Source organism: Mesoplodon mirus, assembly GCF_964341445.2.
Source record: "Mesoplodon mirus genome assembly, chromosome: 3".
In the NCBI taxonomy this organism is placed as follows: Eukaryota; Metazoa; Chordata; class Mammalia; order Artiodactyla; family Ziphiidae; genus Mesoplodon; species Mesoplodon mirus.
This window is the reverse complement of record NC_138978.1, coordinates 121,753,099-121,770,441: the sequence shown is the minus strand read 5'-3', so window position 1 is coordinate 121,770,441 and position 17,343 is coordinate 121,753,099. Positions and strand designations below refer to the sequence as shown.

General features: G+C 47.6%; 1 protein-coding gene across 1 annotated transcript; it reads left to right on the top strand.

The window, feature by feature from the left end:
- Positions 1 to 2,820: 2,820 nt before the first annotated feature.
- Positions 2,821 to 3,762, top strand: SMIM42 (small integral membrane protein 42; the record flags this gene model as incomplete). The annotated part of the gene is given in 3 exon segments (XM_082612201.1): positions 2,821 to 2,872; positions 3,170 to 3,327; positions 3,331 to 3,762. Coding segments are annotated over 3 exon segments (264 nt in total). The 3' UTR covers positions 3,385 to 3,762.
- Between the last annotated feature and the right edge of the window lie 13,581 nt (positions 3,763 to 17,343).

The window sequence follows — 17,343 nt, the reverse complement described above, 5'->3', positions numbered from 1 at the left end:
AAACAACAGAAAGGGGACTTCCCTGGTGGCGCAATGCTTAAGAATCTGCCTGCCAATGCAGGGGACGTGGGTTTGAGCCCTGGTCTGGGAATATCCCACATGCTGCGGAGCAACTAAGTCTGTGCACCACAACTACTGAGCCTGCGCTCTAGAGCCCATGAGCCACAACTACTGAGCCCGCACACCACAACTACTGAAGCCTGCATGCCTAGAGCTAGTGCTCCACAGCAAGAGAAGCAGCTTCAATGAGAAGCCCGTGTACCCCAACGAAGAGTAGCCCCAGCTCACCACAACTAGTGAAAGACCACCCACAGCAAGGAAGACACAATGCAGCCAATAAATAAATAAATAAATATTTTTTTAAAATAGAAAAATAAAAATAAAACAACAGAAAGTTATTCTCTCACAGTTCTGGAAGCCATAAGGCTGAAATCAAGGTATTGTCAATACCACACTCCCTCCAGAGGTTCTAGGGGAGAATCCATTCCTTGTCTTTTCCAGGTTTGTTCCTAGGCTTGTGGCTTCATCTCTGTCTGCTCTGTCTTTCCACTTGGATAATCTAGGATAAACCCCTCCTCTCAAGATCCTTAATTAAATCACGTCTTTTGCCATATAATGTAGCATCCACAAGTTCCAGGGAATTGACATAGATATCTTGGGGGGAGGGGAGTAATTCATATACAGATCTTTGAAAGTTTATAGAAGAGTTGAGAGAACCAACTTGAGAAAATTTGAACTGCCTTATACTCTAGACACCCCCCTTCTTCACTTCACTTCCATCTTAGTTCACATTTAAAATAACTTCCATTTGTATGGAATTTTATGGTTTGAAAAGTTATTATGCATTTATGAGCTCATTGCAGTCACATAAAAACCTGTAAATTTGTTATTATCACTATAATTTCATTTCTAATGAGAAAATGGAGGCTGAGAGAGATTAAGTGACCTAACCAAGGTCACACACGCTGGAAAGTACCAGTGCTAGACTCTAGTCTTAGTTCTTGCCCTCCAAATCCTTTGGTACCCATTCTGCCATCACCTGCCTGAATCTTGGTATAGCATCAGGAGTTTCCAGACAGGATGGGGTAGAGGCACCTGGAGTAAATTCAGTTCTCCTTATTCCTCCTGCTAAGCACAGCTGAAAACTCTGGACAGTTTATATAAAACCAACATAAGAAGATCTGAAAGGTGGGAAGAAAAAGGCAGACTGACTAGGGTTCTTGGAACCCAAAGCTCGACATAACAGTGAGTTCCCTGGGTTTTCATTTTGCCTCATATATATCATGGGCTGGGTGCTGGAGAAACAAACCAGAAATGCCAATGGGCACAGACAAAATGAAGTCCCAAGAAAAGCCTGCTTGCTTTCTCTAGGCAAAGGACTAGGAAAAAGACAATCCAGCAAGACTGAGAAGCTTTGGACAATAACTGCCTGACTCCAGCCAAACACCATGGAAAAAAATCATGGTCCTACCTCCAACCTTACGGGGAGGTGGAGACCCTAGACTTCCACCTTTGTCCAGTTATAATGAGATACCATTCCCCATTCCCCATTCCCCTCACCAGGGTAGCGTCAGAGAAGATAGAGTGGGGAGCCGGGCTTTCATTCCTGCCCAGAGGTAGTGAGTTCCCCATTCCGAGGTAATGACACCCCTCCCCCTCCCCCTCCCTGCCAGAGTGTCAGAGGAGGCCACCTAGGGAGTCTGAAATCCTATATCCACCCCAAAATGAGGAGTTACCTCTCCCTTCTACTCTGGGTGGACAAAGGAGGCTGAGTGGAGAACCTGGACCTTCACTCCTGCCTGACATTCATGAGGTGATGCCCCTTACCCACAACTGGCATGATGTCAGAGGAATCCTGCTAAAACAGAAGATTTAAATAAGATCCAGAGTCTCATAACAACCAAAATGTCCAGCAGGCAATCAAGATCGTAAATCATACCAAGAACCAGGAAAACCTCATCTTAAACTTAAAAAGACAATCGGCAGATGCCCATACCAAGATGATACAGATATTGGAATTATCTGACAAGGATTTTGAAGAATCAAAAAAATGCCTCAACAAACAATTATGACTACACTTGAAGCAAATTAAAAAATAGAAAATCTCAGCGAAATAATGGAAGATGTAAAGAAGAACTAAATGGAAATTTTAGAACTGAAAAATATAATTACCAAAATTAAAAACTCAATGGATAAGCTCAACAGCAGAATGGAAGGGACGGAGGAAAAGAATCAATGAATTTGAAGATCAAATAATATAAATGACCCAAGTTGAAAAAGAGTAATTTTGGTAAATACAATAGACTTTCTTTCTCTTGTTTTCTAAATTATGTTTGAAAATTAAAGCAAAAAGCATAATATTGTCTAAATGGTAATATCAATGTATATAGAAGGAATATTTAATAAAATTATATTATAAATGGAGGAGGTAAAGGGACTTAAAGGGAGATGAGTTTCTACACGTGTCTCCCACTGACAGAATGTGAACAATAGTACTTCATGATGGTGGAATCATTCTGTGTCTTGATTTCAGCATGGTTACCAGAATTTACTTGTATGATAAAATGCCATATAACTATATGCACACATTTATTTCAGTGTCCGTCTACTGGTTTTGATTTTGTACTATAGTTACACAAGATAAGGCGCTGGGGGACACTGGATGAAGGATATATGGAACTTCTCTGTGTTATCTATGTAACTTCCTATATATGTAAAATAACTTCAAAATGAAATTTTTTTAATAAATAAATAAAAGAGGATTGAAGGGACAACTTCTCAGGCAATTAGGGAACTCTCTTTTCAATCTGGAGGCTAGACATGAAGGGAGGTGGTGCCCAGAAGATGGAAGTTTCTGGACAGGAACCTTCAGGTCAGACCCTAGCCTTATCCTCAAGTGACATCACAAAGCCTCAGAAGCCCCACCTACCACTGAAAGGTTTTTCAAATTGAACTATCATCTCAGGACTGTATTTGCATTGGAAGCAGTTGTTCAACCTTGCTGAGCAAACTACTCTGCCTGCTCAGTTACATCGGAAGGAAAATGACCCCATGTGAGCAACAGGATCAATAGTTTGACACTCATTCCTAGGCTATAACAAAGAGCAAGACCAATTCTCTTGGTGTTTTCTTGGTTGTGTGGGCAGTCTGCTTCTACCATATATCTCAGCTCTCTTTGAGAAATCTATTTCTTCCCCACAACTTCCAGCCTTCTTATGGGACAAGGGTACACTCACCACTGCCATATCTGATCCTGCTTACCTAGTAAAAGTTCTCTCCTTCATTTCACTCCTGATGACTCTACTCAAACTGGTCTGGAAAGTAACCTAAGACAAAGGCAACAAGAACAGAGAACCAGGGCTTCCCTGGTGGCGCAGTGGTTGAGAGTCCGCCTGCTGAGGCAGGGGACACGGGTTCGTGCCCCGGACAGGGAAGATCCCACATGCCGTGGAGCGGCTGGGCCTGTGAGCCATGGCCACTGGGCCTGCGTGTCCGGAGCCTGTGCTCCGCAACGGGAGAGGCCACAACAGTGAGAGGCCCGCGTACCACAAAAAAAAAAAAAAAAAAAAAAAAGAACAGAGAACCAGACCAAAGAAAGGAGGCAACACCTCTGGCATGAAGGTCTGCGGTTCTTGGTGGAGACTCCATTGAGGTGAAGACCTGGAGGCCCAAAAGACAGGAGGTAAAGCCTGGGAAGGAAGAGCTGCTTTAGCCACCCTACCCCCAATGCCAGAGGCTCCCCCCAAGGCCTCATTTCCCTCATCCACCACCACCTCTGTTATAATTCACACTCATCCTGCTGCTCTTTGGCTTCTCCAGCCTCCTGAGTTTAAATGTTCCCTCTGTGGAATCTTCCAGACTGAAATTATAGATGGCTCTCGATTTCTGCATTAACAGAGGAAAGGAACAAACTCACGGAGAATTGAAAATTGATTACCAAACCCAAATTTTCCTTTTTAAATTAGGTATGTGTTGACTCCTGGATATTGAAATTATTGGGAGTTCACAACATCTCCAACTCGACAATAAAACCATACTGGAAGCTCAGTTCCAGAAGATTCTTGAAAGGGAAACAGCTCACCTACTCTGAATTCTAAGTAAAGTTCTCCCTCTTTCTCACCTAATTCTGGGCACAAAGAGTATTTCCTCTTACAAAACGATTTGAAGCACCAAGTACTTTTCTCTCTTCTTCCCCATCCTCCAACTTTGTGGGTTGGTAAATTTTAAAGATAGCATATTCTAAAACCATAATTTGGTTTGATTTTTAAAACCTTTTCTGAGTTTGGGACACATTAACTTCTTTTTCAAGTGAAATCCAAACTAAAGCCACAGTGTTTTGAAAATCCATGGCCTCATCCAATTAGGCTTGGGTTACCCTATGGGGCATTTGACATTAGCCTAGAAGGAATTAGTATTTTTCTAGGAGAAGAACCTCTATGTCCAACCCTACTGTTAACCCTTCCTCTTGGAAGCATCCTATCAGATGTCCCCTTGTCTCTTCCCTCTCATGCATTTGACTCTGGAGTCTTGAGCCAAGAGCCCCTCCTTCAGAAGCTTTTCTCACTGCTTAGAATCATGGGACTGTGTCTCTCCATGCCTCTCTAAAGATAAGTCCCCGCCACCCCCGCTTTCTGGGCTGTGTAGTCTGGATCTCAAGCCATGGGTCATTCATTCCCTTCCACTTTAACCCATAGGAATTAAGGTGCTTCGTCACTTGGTGCTGAGGAAAGGTTAGTATTGTTAACAGACCCAAGGGGAGCCCACCTGCCCCTCCAGTGCCTGGTGGTGGTGGTGTTTGTTTTGGTGGTTGACCAGCTTTAGCAGAGACATTACAAGTGGCCTGCAATAGGACCCAAAGCCTCGTGGCCAAGGAAGACATATCCCTCTCCCCTCTGGTAGAGTGGACTCCTTTATCAGAGAGACTAGCCTTCCCTTCAAGCTGACTGTCACACCTTTTCTCAGTCCAGCATGCCTGCTTTGGGAAGTAGGCAGGGGCAGGGTGTGGTGGAGTGGATTGGAGTGGGAAATGAGTGTGCGGGGTTCCCATGCATCTTCTTTTGAGGAGGGGGCAGCCCAGAAAAGATCTGTCAGGCCTCAGAGTTGGCAGAAAGATCCTCACCACTCCTAACACTCTCCAGATATTTCTTTCTTATCCTGAAAATGCCTCTGTTCATCCATCAGATGGTTATTGAGGCTTTGCTTTGTATCAGGCTCCGTTCCAGGTGCTAGGGGCCGCGTTTCCTACAGCCCACACAGCACAGTGAGAGATGGATGCTAACGAACTAATCACATGGATGAATGCTCCATTATCAACTGAGAACAGTGCTCTGCAAAGAATTTGGCTTCATGAGAACGTGTACCAAAGGAAGCTGACTGGGGAAGGCTTACCTGAGGAAGTCATGCCTGGGCTGAGAGCTGAGAAGAGAGTGGAAGTTAAATACGGGGAAGGTGGGGGTGGAGGGGTGTGGTCTTCTAGACTAGCGGTCCCCAACCTTTTTGGCACCAGGGACCGCTTTCACAGAAGAGAATTTTTCCACGGACCAGGGGCGGGGGCGGTGGGGGAGGGATGGTTTCGGGATGATTCACGCACATTACATTTATTGTGCACTTTATTTCTATTATTATTACATTGTAATATATAATGAAGTAATTATACAACTCATCATAATGCAGAATCAGTGGGATCCCTGAGCTTGTTTTCATTTGTCACTCACTGATAGGGTTTTGATATGAGTCTGCAAGCAATTGATTCGTTATGGTCTCTGTGCAGTCAAACCTATCTGCTGATGAAAATCTGTATTTGCAGCCGCTCCCCGGTTCTAGCAACACTGCCTCAGCTCCACCTCAGATCATCAGGCATTAGATTCTCATAAGGAGCGCGCAGCCTAGATCCCTAGATCCCTCGCATGCGCAGTTCACAGTAGGGTTCGCGCTCCTATGAGAATCTAATGCCACAGCTGATCTGACAGGAGGCGGAACTCAGGCGGTAATGTGAGCCATGGGGAGCGGCTGTAAATACAGATGAAGCTTCACTCACTCACCTGTCACTCACCTCCTTCTGTGCAGCCTGGTTCCTAACAGGCCACAGACTGGTACCGGTCTATGGCCCAGGGGTTGGGGACCCCTGTTCTAGAGAGCAGCATGTGCAAAGCCCTGTAAGGGGAGGAGTCTGTTGTATTAATGGGCTAGAAAGATGGTGGTTCTGGAGTGCGAGAATGGAACCATATAGAGCTGGAGACGTCTGTGGGACTGGATCTCACAGCACACCAGTGGGCAATACTAATTGGGATGATTGTGGAGTGGGTGGGGATCGTGGAGTGGGGGCAAGTCCTCTACGGTTCCTTAATTTAACAGCCTTGTGCATGATTACCAGACTCCTGGGCCAGTCACTCCATGCTACCCAGGGACTCTAAGTTACCCTCCTCCCGTTTTCTTCTGTCCTCCAGGATCTCCTTTTTCCTCCAACTCCTCGTGCACCCAAATCTCCTCAGTTTTATCCTTATTGGGAACTTACTAACAAATCAGCCAGACTGCATTGCAAGCTATGGCCACCTGATGGCAGCAGAGGGTCAGCAAACCTGGTCCCTGCAGCAACCACTAGACAGCGGGATCCTCTCTCCTTCACACTCTGAGAGTTGGGGAGTTTGTCCCCAACAGACGATAATCAGGTTATCCACGATAATGGGAAGCTCTTATCCAGAAGATCTCCTGAGCTGCAAAATTTCATCATTTTTGATCATCAATCATATGCTGGCTCTTAACATTATCTCTGTTCTGCTTAACTACCCTAAGAAAAGGACATTATGCACGCAGGTGGGAAGTTGAGTGAGGCTCAGAGACTCAGAGAGGCTGACTGTCTGTTCAAGTCTCACAGAAAAGCCAGCTTATTTTTCCTCTCCCTTGCTGCCTCCTGTGTTCACAGAGGAGTAAGACATCTCCTGCTTTGAGGCAGCTCTTCTTTCCCTATCAGAAGTCTCTTTGCCCTAAAATGCCATTAGCCTGAGTTCGTATTGTGCCCTGCATTCTCCTGTGTTGCCTCCTCTTCTGTTTTCTCCCCAGAACCTTCAGAGAGGTCCGTCTGCAGCTCCATGTCCTGCACTTGTAGGGATGAAATCAACAAGTACCAACCACCATAACACATCCAGTGGGTAATGGGGACCAAAGGGAAAAGGCAGTGGAAAAGGATAAGATGCTGCTCCCTTTTTCAGGGAGCTTCTGGGCCAGATGTGGCTGAGGGTTTCCCCAATCTCAGTGCCAGGTGGTTTCTGAGAAAGGCCAAGGGTGGGTACTAATGGAATGCTCTAAGCATTCTGACACCTGGGGAGCCCCCGTGTGCTAGCTCGATGCAGGGGGAGTGCTTCCTGAAACAGGAGAAATATTAGGAAAATGTATGGCTTGGATTTAGGAGTGGGAGGGAGCACGTGACAGACATAAGGGACAGTGAGTCAGCCACACGATGCATGTAGGGAAACAATGGGAAATCAGGTCAAGAAAAGAGTACTAGCCAATGGGAAAGGGCCTTGAATGCCAGATGAGGGTGTTGGATTTCAACTAAGACGGACCCAGGGAAGGTTTTTGACAAGTGAAATAAACATTAAACAAGATTAATCGGGTATAGTCAATGTGTAAGACAAATGGGAGAAGGGAGAGACTAAGTAAGAAGACCAGTTAAAATGCCAGTTGAATAACAAACTTCCCAAAGTTCCTGGTACTTTACTGTTTCTGTGACTTTGTCCATTCTATTCCTTCCACTTGAAATGTCCATTCGTAAACCTTTCTCTGCTCAATCGTTTTTTAAGGCAGGGTATGAAGAAGGAGGGTGAGTGGAATTCAGAGGAGTGCATCCTCAAAACTTGTCTAAAAGCATGCCAAAGGGATGGGAACCTCTGCCCATTCCCATTCTCCTGGCCCTGAGGGCTGAGTGACTGTGCCAGGGGCTGAAACGGATGATGCCACAAGCTGAGGGTGGGGTGAGACATCTGTATCCTTGGAAAAGTTTAGACTCACAGAGCTGTCTTCTCAAGAGGATGTGAGGAGAACCCCACTGGTCTTTCTCTGTTCCTTTAGATGCTCTAACTGTTCCAGTCCACTGAATCTCGAACACTGTGGATTCCCTAAGCTGGCAGCAGCCTTGGAATCAGAGCTGCCCAGAGCTGCCATGGTCCAGACAGAATCATGAAGCGTCAGCCTCAGAAGGGCCTTAGGCCATCCAGAATCCCACTCTCTTTTACAGAGGAGGTCCCTGATGCCCAGAGGTAAATGAGGGAGGCAGTGAGTGTGAAAGAGTGGCCAGAGGATGTACTGTGAGATCAGACAAGCCCGGTGTGAAATCCTAGATGTGCCACTTCACACTAGCTATGCACCCGCAGGCAAATTATTTAAGCCAGTGACTCTTAAAGTATGGTCCAGGGATCCCTGGGGGTCCCCCAAGACCCTTTCTGGGCATCCACGAGATTGAAACTATTTTAATAAAAACAGTAAATTATTATTTTCCTTTTTCACTCTCATTCCCTCATGAATTTTTGAGAGGTTACATGACATGTCTCCTAATAAGTCAAGTGTTAAAGAGATTCGCTAAACTATGAAACAATGCTATTCTTCCTTCTTTCAAAAATAAGTTTAGTGCTTCCCTGGTGGTGCAGTGGTTGAGAGTCCACCTGCCGATGCAGGGGACACGGGTTCGTGCCCCGGTCCGGGAAGATCCCACATGCCACGGAGCGGCTGGGCCCGTGAGCCATGGCCGCTGGGCCTGCGCGTCTGGAGCCTGTGCTCCGCAATGGGAGAGGCCACAACAGTGAGAGGCCTGCGTACCGCAAAAAAAATTTTTTTAATTAAAAAATAATAAGTTTATTATTTTTATGAATTAATAGGTTCTTTTTAAAGTTCAGTGTTAATTTATAATATGGTGAACATGGATGATATAACCCATATAAAGAAAAGCTCCTTGGAGTTCTCCAAACTTTTTTTTTTTTTAATATTTATTTATTTGGTTGCACCAGGTCTTAGTTGTAGTAGGCGGACTCCTTAGTTGTGGCTCCAGGGCTCCTTAGTTGCAGCACATGGGCTCCTTAGTTGCAGCAAGCTGGCTCCTTAGTTGTGGCATGTGAACTCTTAGTTGCGGCATGCACGTGGGATCTAGTTCCCTGACCAGGGATCAAACCCGGGCCCCCTGCATTGGGAGAGCAGAGTCCTAGCCACTGCGCCACCAGGGAAGTCCCCTCCATACTTCTTAAGAGTGTAACAGGATAATGAAACTAAAAAGTTTGAGAAACAATGATTTAAACTCTCTAGGTCTCCATTTCCTTATCTGCAAAACGGGCATATAACATCTCAAAGGATAGTTTGAGACTTTAAAAAAAAGGTACTTCAGATAAAATGCAAAATGCCTGCTCAAGATTTCACGGTATTGTGTTTCTTGAACAATGGCCTCTCCAGCCTCACCTCAGGGCTGTTCTTGGCTTTCTCTAGGGGCTCAGAGAGCCAAAAGTCTGGGGTCTGGGGGATGAAGCATTGTGTAGTATGAAGATGCTTTGCTGCTGGAAGCCAATGTCTTCATGCACAAAGTCCCCATCTGTGCCTGAGGCAGATCCTCACATCAAGGTCCCCAAACAGAGTGACAATTCTACTACATCGCCTTGTGCCACTGTGAGGGCCCAGAAATGTTTGTGAACTTGTAGTTCACCTCTGGTACCACCTGAGGGCAGCATGCCCCCACAAGTAGAGCAGCACTGCCAGCTCAAGACAAAAAATAAGCTTGGCGCTTCAAGAACAGAAAAAGTCACTTCAAAGAGTGTCTCCCTGAAGCCTCCGTGACATTCCCCATCAACGAGTAAGTAAGGACAGCCGACCTGGCAACAAGGATGATAAACCAAGAAAAAAAATGAGAGACAACTGTGAAAAGTGCCAGCTACCGGTTTTCCTTCGAGTAAGGATTTCAAGGTCGTATTACCTCCCCAGGCCCTTTCTATCACTGCGGTCTCCACCCTCCAATGAGTCCGTTTCAATTACAATGAAATCAAATGCTGGAAGGAGTCATAAGATGGATTCCTGGACGCACTCAGCCACTAAATCCTTGTATAAGTGAACCTCAGTTTCCTCATCAGTAAAGTTGAAAAAAATATACCCATCTCATAGGATTACGAGGTTCTAAGGAGAAAGATGCAAAGAATCTTTGTGAAGTCAGAGGTGCTATAAGCCCTTTAATAATGTATCTTAGACAGGAAAAGCCAAATAGGTAAATCCTGTGATATATATAAATAGAGATACGTAAATCTTTTTAAATGTGTGCCCCCAAAATATATATGTCTGGTTTGGGTCAGAAAGGCCCAGTGACTGAGCAAGATCAAGTCCCTTAGAGTTTTCTGGGTCTGCTGATTTAATTAAAGCTCAGTCCAAATAAGATGGCTCTAGAAGACAACCATACAAATATGACCTGGGAACAAGAGTACTTTCCCATTAACAATAATTAACACTGATAAAACACTTTAGAGATCACAAAGAAGTTTTGCCTTACATTCTCCCCCCACCACCCCACCTCCTACTGAGAACAGAGAGGAAGACACTCTCATTAGTCTTCTTTCACAGTTGACAAAACAGGCACAAAGAAGTGAAGTAATTTGCTCAAGGTCTCATGGCAAGTCAGGGGTACAGCCAGACCCTCTGAATCCAAGGTTTGCATTCTTTCCATGGTGCAGCCCCAGGAAACTGGGGCAGTGAAGGAATCTCCTCCATTTCAAATCCCAAGGATGTTATGTGGGCAGCTTCATTGCCAAAGGCCTTGCATGGCTCCATTTATCCAGCCTGAGGGCTCCCAGCTCCCACTTCCTCACCCTCCAGTAAATGCCAGCTGCTTTTTCTTGTCCCACCTGAATGGCAAACTGGCCTTTTGCTTCAGCTTGAAGGAGCTGGCACCACTGCTCTGAGCCCAGCTCCCTCCTGCCACCCAGCCCAGACCCTCCCAGTTTCCTCACAGCTGTGCAGCAGTGAGCCATGTGGAGCCACATGGAGCCATACGAGCCATGTGGTAGCCGAGGGTACAGTGCAGGGCCGAGGGGTGAGGGGAACAGAGCCCAACAGAGGGGGGCTGTGTTTACCTCAACGGCAGAGGGCAGAGGGAAAAGGGGCCACGGTGAGGTGGAGACCACCTAGCAGCAGAGTCAGGGGCACTGAAGAGTTTGAGCTAACTTCCGTGGCTCACTCCTTAGGGCTCTCAGGCAGGTCCCTGAAACACGCTGGTCCTTGGTTGCTTCATTCATAGACACACCTTGAATATTCCAGAAAGTCCTGAGAGACCCAAGCCAAAGAAAGGCCCGAGTACTGTCAAACCTCTCTGTCTGAAGGAAGGTTTTATTTGATCTCCCTAGTTGTCTACCCCTAAATTGCACTTTTAATTCATATTAACATGTATGTCAGCCAATTGCTACCACTCTTAACTTGGAATCCATGGTTAGATTTACGGGGGGTCCTGGGAACTTGAATTTGGGGGAAAGATACATTTGCATGAACCGCTAAGTGAATTTAGTATTCCTCTACAAGCCCCAGTAAGATTAGCAATACCTGTGCTTCTGGCACTAATAAAAATCAAGATGCTTTCATATTCTATCAGTTGCCGCAGATCTCTTGAAATATCATTTACACTCATCACAACCTGGAAATGATGGTAGTTATTAGATCTACTGCTAGATCTGGTTATTGAGTGCATGGTTAAAGTAGGTGGTAGATTACTATGTCACAAATTTGGTTTTTGTGACTCTTTCAATAACAGTATTTCAGTATAATTGGCTTCCTTTGTAATCCTACGTATTTCAGTGTATGCATTTGGGAACATTGTGAGGAGGAGCCCAAGGACTTCACCAAACTGCCAGAGGGGTCCTGCGCACAGAAAGGATCAGGACCCCTGACCCAAAATGTTCCTCTGAATCCTCAAGGATGTCTGTGTCCAACCAGGCTCACAGCACCGAGCTCCCTGCCTATGGAGGGACACTGAAGAGAGGGCAGATGGTGAGGTACCTCGTTTCTCCAGCCCCTACAAATACCAAGACTTGCTATCTTTAACTGTCACAGGGATTCAGAGAAGATGATCATATTATGCATATTTTAAAGAGGAAGTAACAAGAGCCCACACCCTGCTCCTCTGCCTTCAAGAGCTAGAGCTCCACGGAGCCCCACCCCATAACAGTGAAGAGCTGGGCCTCAAGTCAGGCACAACCAGCTGTGTGACTGAGGGCAGGTCGCTCGACTTCTCTGAGTCTCCGAGTCCTCATCTCCACAGTGCGGATAGAAACACCCATTCCACGGGGTTTCCTTGTGAGGCTCCATGAAACAACGTGTGTAAAGAGCTTAGCGTGGTGCCTGGATCCGCTGGCCCTACGCACAGTGGCTGCCATCACTGTTACAGAGAAGAGACTCAGTCATTGCACTGTGCTTGCCTTACAGTCCATTTTAGAAATTACAGGCAACTCTAAGGCCTCTCTCCCACCTCCAATTCCTCTCATCAGCAATGGCCAAAAATGTGGGGGGGGGGTTGTTTTTGTTTTTTTGCGGTACGCAGGCCCCTCACTGCTGTGGCCTCTCCCGTTGCGGAGCACAGGCTCCGGACGCGCAGGCTCAGCGGCCATGGCTCACGGGCCCAGCCACTCCGTGGCATGTGGGATCCTCCCGGACCGGGGCACGAACCTGCGTCCCCTGCATCGGCAGGCGGACTCCCAACCACTGCGCCACCAGGGAAGCCCCAAAAATGTGTTTTTCTTTCTTTCTCGGCAACCACGACTTCTTAGAGGCCAAATGGATCTCCCCCTTCTAGCCAGCAAGGAACTCAGGCTGAAAGATGAAAGCAAACGCGTCAGGGTCGGGAGGAGGGAGGATGCATGTCCAGACGGCTGGGGCCGCAGTGCAGGTATCAGCAGTCCTGGGCTCGCCTGAGCAGAGCTTTTCTCCCGGAGCTGAGCCCGCTGGGGGCGGAGGGCAAGATCGTGCCATCCGTGTCTCCGTGTGTATGTAATTTATTTTCTTGCATGGTTGGTGGGAGGTGGCTGAGGCTTCACATGCTGTACCTGACAGATAATTACAGAAAGACAAATTGTGCCCGGCCTTCCCCTTCTCCCGGTAAGGGTCTCCAGACCCTGCATATGGTGGACGGGAGGAGGGTGCAGGGATGCGTGGAAGAGTGGGAGGGGGTGATGCTGAGCCCGGCTGACCCATTACTCATCCACAGCTGGGAGGACAGTGAAGCCAGGAGGGACTGCGGCGGGCTCTGGCTGAAGCGCAAAGGCTTTTCTGGACTGTGTTGTGGCTCTCTTAGACGATGACGGACGCAGGGAGAGTCAGTGCCCTCCCGGTGCCTGGTCCAAAGCTAGTTGCTCTATGGGAAGCCACAGGCCAGACCCCCAGGGGCCGTGCGGACCAGACACAGGGTGCTCTGCTGCGCCCCCTGGAGGAGAATATGCTCACAGCCTGGAGGGGCCTCAACTGGCCCCCCTGGTTCTGTTCTGGGAGCTGATGAGAATTCCAGTTTCTCACGGAGGTGTCTCCCCATCTCCCAGGTTCCTGACCGCATTCTCCCCACTCCCACTATCTTTCCCTTTTTCATTCCCCTTCCAATTAAAACCGTTTCTATTGCATGACAGGATTTTTTTAAATAAATTTATTTATTTAGATTTATTTATTTAGTTAGTTATTTTTGGCTGCGTTGGGTCTTCGTTGCTGCGCACGGACTTTCTCTAGTTGCCGCGAGCGGGGGTTACTCTTCCTTGCAGTGCGCAGGCTTCTCACTGCGGTGGCTTCTCTTTGTTGTGGAGCATGGGCTCTAAGCACACAGGCTTCAGTAGTTGTGGCTCGCAGGCCCCAGTAGTTGTGGCTCGCGGGCTCTAGAGCGCAGGCTCAGTAGTTGTGGCACATAGGCTTAGTTGCTCCGCAGCATGTGGGATCTTACCCAACCAGGGATCGAACCTGTGTCTCCTGCATTGGCAGGAGGATTCTTAACCACTGCGCCGCCAAGGAAGTCCCGGATTTATTTATTTATTTATTTATTTATTTATTTTAACATTCACAGGAGAAAATGTGGAAGACAATGTATATAGCCTACGAACTTCCTACACTTTTTTAAAAAAATTAACGTGGTAGTGATTTTCACTGTAATCTTGAATTTATAATTATTTTATGTTGACCAGGATGGAAGCTAATAAAAATAAATCAAACCTCTGATCATATTAAGCTTTTCTTTTTTTTCTTTTTTTTTTAAAGAAAGAAAAACAGACTGCTCAAGCCCAGGGAAACTACTAATTTAGTTTTTTTTTTTTTTTTAAATTTTTTTTTTTTATTTTTTGCCTTATAACAAATTTAATCAGTTATACATATACATATGTTTCCATATCCCCTCCCTTTTGCGTCTCCCTCCCACCCTCCCTATCCCACCCCTCCAGGCGGTCACAAGGCACCGAGCTGATCTCCCTGTGCTATGCGGCTGCTTCCCACTAGCTATCTACCTTACGTTTGGTAGTGTATATATGTCCATGCCGCTCTTTCACTTTGTCACAGCTTACCCTTCCCCCTCCCCATATCCTCAAGTCCATTCTCTAGTAGGTCTGTGTCTGTATTCCTGTCTTACCCCTATGTTCTTCATGACATTTTTTTCTTAAATTCTTAAATTCCATATTAATTTAGTTTTAAATTCTCTTCCCAAAGCTGAGAGAGAGCCTCGACTCCCTCGTCAATAAAATTGAAAAAAATATTGTCTTCTTTGGAGGGGTCTTGCTTGGTGCAAGGCACACTGCTTGGTTCAATTATTTATTCATGGAGCATCTGTTGAGCACCAATGGAAGGTCTGGCACTGGGTGTGACATAGTTTGGTCTGTATCACCAAAGAGCAAAGCAGAATATGTGAGCGTCCCCTGGGCGGCCCACCAAAGCAGAGTGATTGACTTCCTCCGCTGAGGGGCAGGGAGAGCCCTAGTGAGGCTTCCATGACCAATAATTCTCTCTTGGGCCACGTTCTTTAGCACTGAGCTCAGCCTCCTTGGCCCCTCAAAACAGATTGCTACCTGCCACACTCCTCCTCTCACTGTACCTATATAGTATATCTCAGTCTCTTGCTCATTCTTCCCTGCGGCCTCCTCTGAAACCCCAGGCAAGAATTGCAGCCCCCCCGCCCGCTGCCCCCGCATCTCATAGTGGAATTACCTGTGGTTGCATCTGCTCCCCTGCCCTAAAGGCCAGAACTGCCTCTTTCTTCCCCGCAGTGCCCAGAGCAGGTACACAAGTATTACTGAGCTGAACTGGGCTCTGTCATTCTCCTACTTGCCCTCCCTCTTCCATCCTCCTCCTCCATTTGGCGTCTCTCTCCCTCTGTGCTGTGCCTCACCCCTGCTCCTTTGTTCTCTTTCATAAGATCTGTAACTGAGGAAAGGTTCCTCATCCTGGTCAGGCCCATCCATTCTCCTCTCGCCACTGCACGCAGCTTGGGCCGGCTCCTCTCCCTGATTCTCAGCCCTCCCTTGACTCCTCCCTCTTTCCCCAGAGCTGTGACTGGACTCTGGCAGGTACTCCCAAGTCCCACGCAGCCCCAGCAGAAGCCCCATTCCTGCACAGTCCCCTCCCCCAGCCCAGGCACACCCCATCCCCTACACAGGCTCCCCTGTGCACACACTGGCCCCCACACAAACACACATGCCCAGGGTCTTCCTGCCTTTCAGTTAGAAGCCACTTATCCTTTCCTGAGAAGGAAGAGGTGATGCCTTGAGCATAAACTCTCAAGTTCTTTGGAGGAGGTGCCCCTGCACTGTTGGGAAGTCCAGCAAACCTCAGGGAACAGGGTCCTCAGATGACAACAGGCTTGGAGGAGATTCAGCAGCAAGGTCCAGGTCCTCCACCACACAGCTCCCCCTCACTCTCCAAGCCACATGTCCTTCAGGCTCCTGGACCACTGTCCCTGCTCAGTTCCTGGCCTGGGCACCTCTTTGTTCTCTTCTTCCCAGCCTGCTGGGGCCCTTCTGGTTCCTCCTGCCACTCCCTACTTGTTGCCCAGGAGCCTTTCGACTTCCTCCACACTGAGAAAATCACCTGAGGTGTCCTCAAGCTCTGGGCTTCAGCCCTCCACCCCTTTACTTTCTAACCATCACAGTCCCCACACTCTCTCCCTGTGGCTACAATTGTACCCCAGCTCAGCCCCTCTTCCCCTGCTTCTTTCAGCTACGCATCTGCCCCAGCCTACCCCGCCACCCCCTTCCACTCGTTCAGGTGACTCACAGACTCCCCTTGCACAGGGAAACTTTCTGAATCCATGAGCACAGAGGACATTCCCCTGCCTGGGGTATTCTGGGATAGTCTCTACCCCTAACATAGAGTCATGGATTAGCACAGTTTGTAGATCTCTGACTCCATCCAGTGCAACCTCCTTATTTTACAGATGAGAGAACTGAGATTCAGAGGGGAGATAAGCCATTAGGAGCACACAGCTCTTTCACCTGAATGTAAATAGCATGCACTCACTGTTCGCTCAGTGTTCATATCCTGCTATGCAGATGTCTGCATGGACACAAGTTCCACTGCCTGACCTGGTGGTGTTGATGGCGTAGGTAAGGGGTTGTGGGTGATGAAATCGGGGAATAATTCCTCATGGGGAACCCTGGGACAGACAGCTTCCAGCTTCTTCCTGAGCCTTGTGGAAGAAACTTACAGCTGAGAATATGGTCAACTGGCTGATTTAGTCACCCCTCACCGGGAAGAGATCATCCCAGGAGGTGCCAGCCTGGCAGTCACTGGATTTCAATCTCCTCTCTCTCTCTCTCCCGGGAGACTTTAGGCTTCAGGAAGGAAACACCTCTGGTGAATGAGGAGGCAATGGGCAACATCTCAGGAGAAATGGGTGCTCATTCTTGGGATCAGTCTTGATTTTCACCACCTGGATATGATGGGCAGGGTGCTGGGGGTGTCTTCCCATGGGCATAGGGACAGAGGTTAGGGTTGGCTAAGAAACTGATAAGGAGTATGCTAAAGGGAAAAAAGAGAGGCAGAGATGGCCTAGAATGGGGAGGCAGTGAGACAAACCTCCTGGCGAGGCTGCGTTCCATGCTGGGAGAGATGACTGTTTTAGTCATCCCTGTATCCCTCCTGCCCCTCTCACCCCCGGTCTCCGCACAAAGAAGAGCGTGATGGGGAGGAAACGAGGGAGAAGGAAGGAAACACTAAGTAGGGCTCAAGGAATATGAAGCGGAAAGACAGGGGGAAATGGGAGAAACAAAGGAAACCGCTTAAGAAGCAAAGAGGGCAGCAGAAAGAAGGGTAGAGAAAAGGAGTCAGCCTCCTCTGCGCCTGCTTCGGGCTCCAGACGGCCGCTGGGGGACGCTC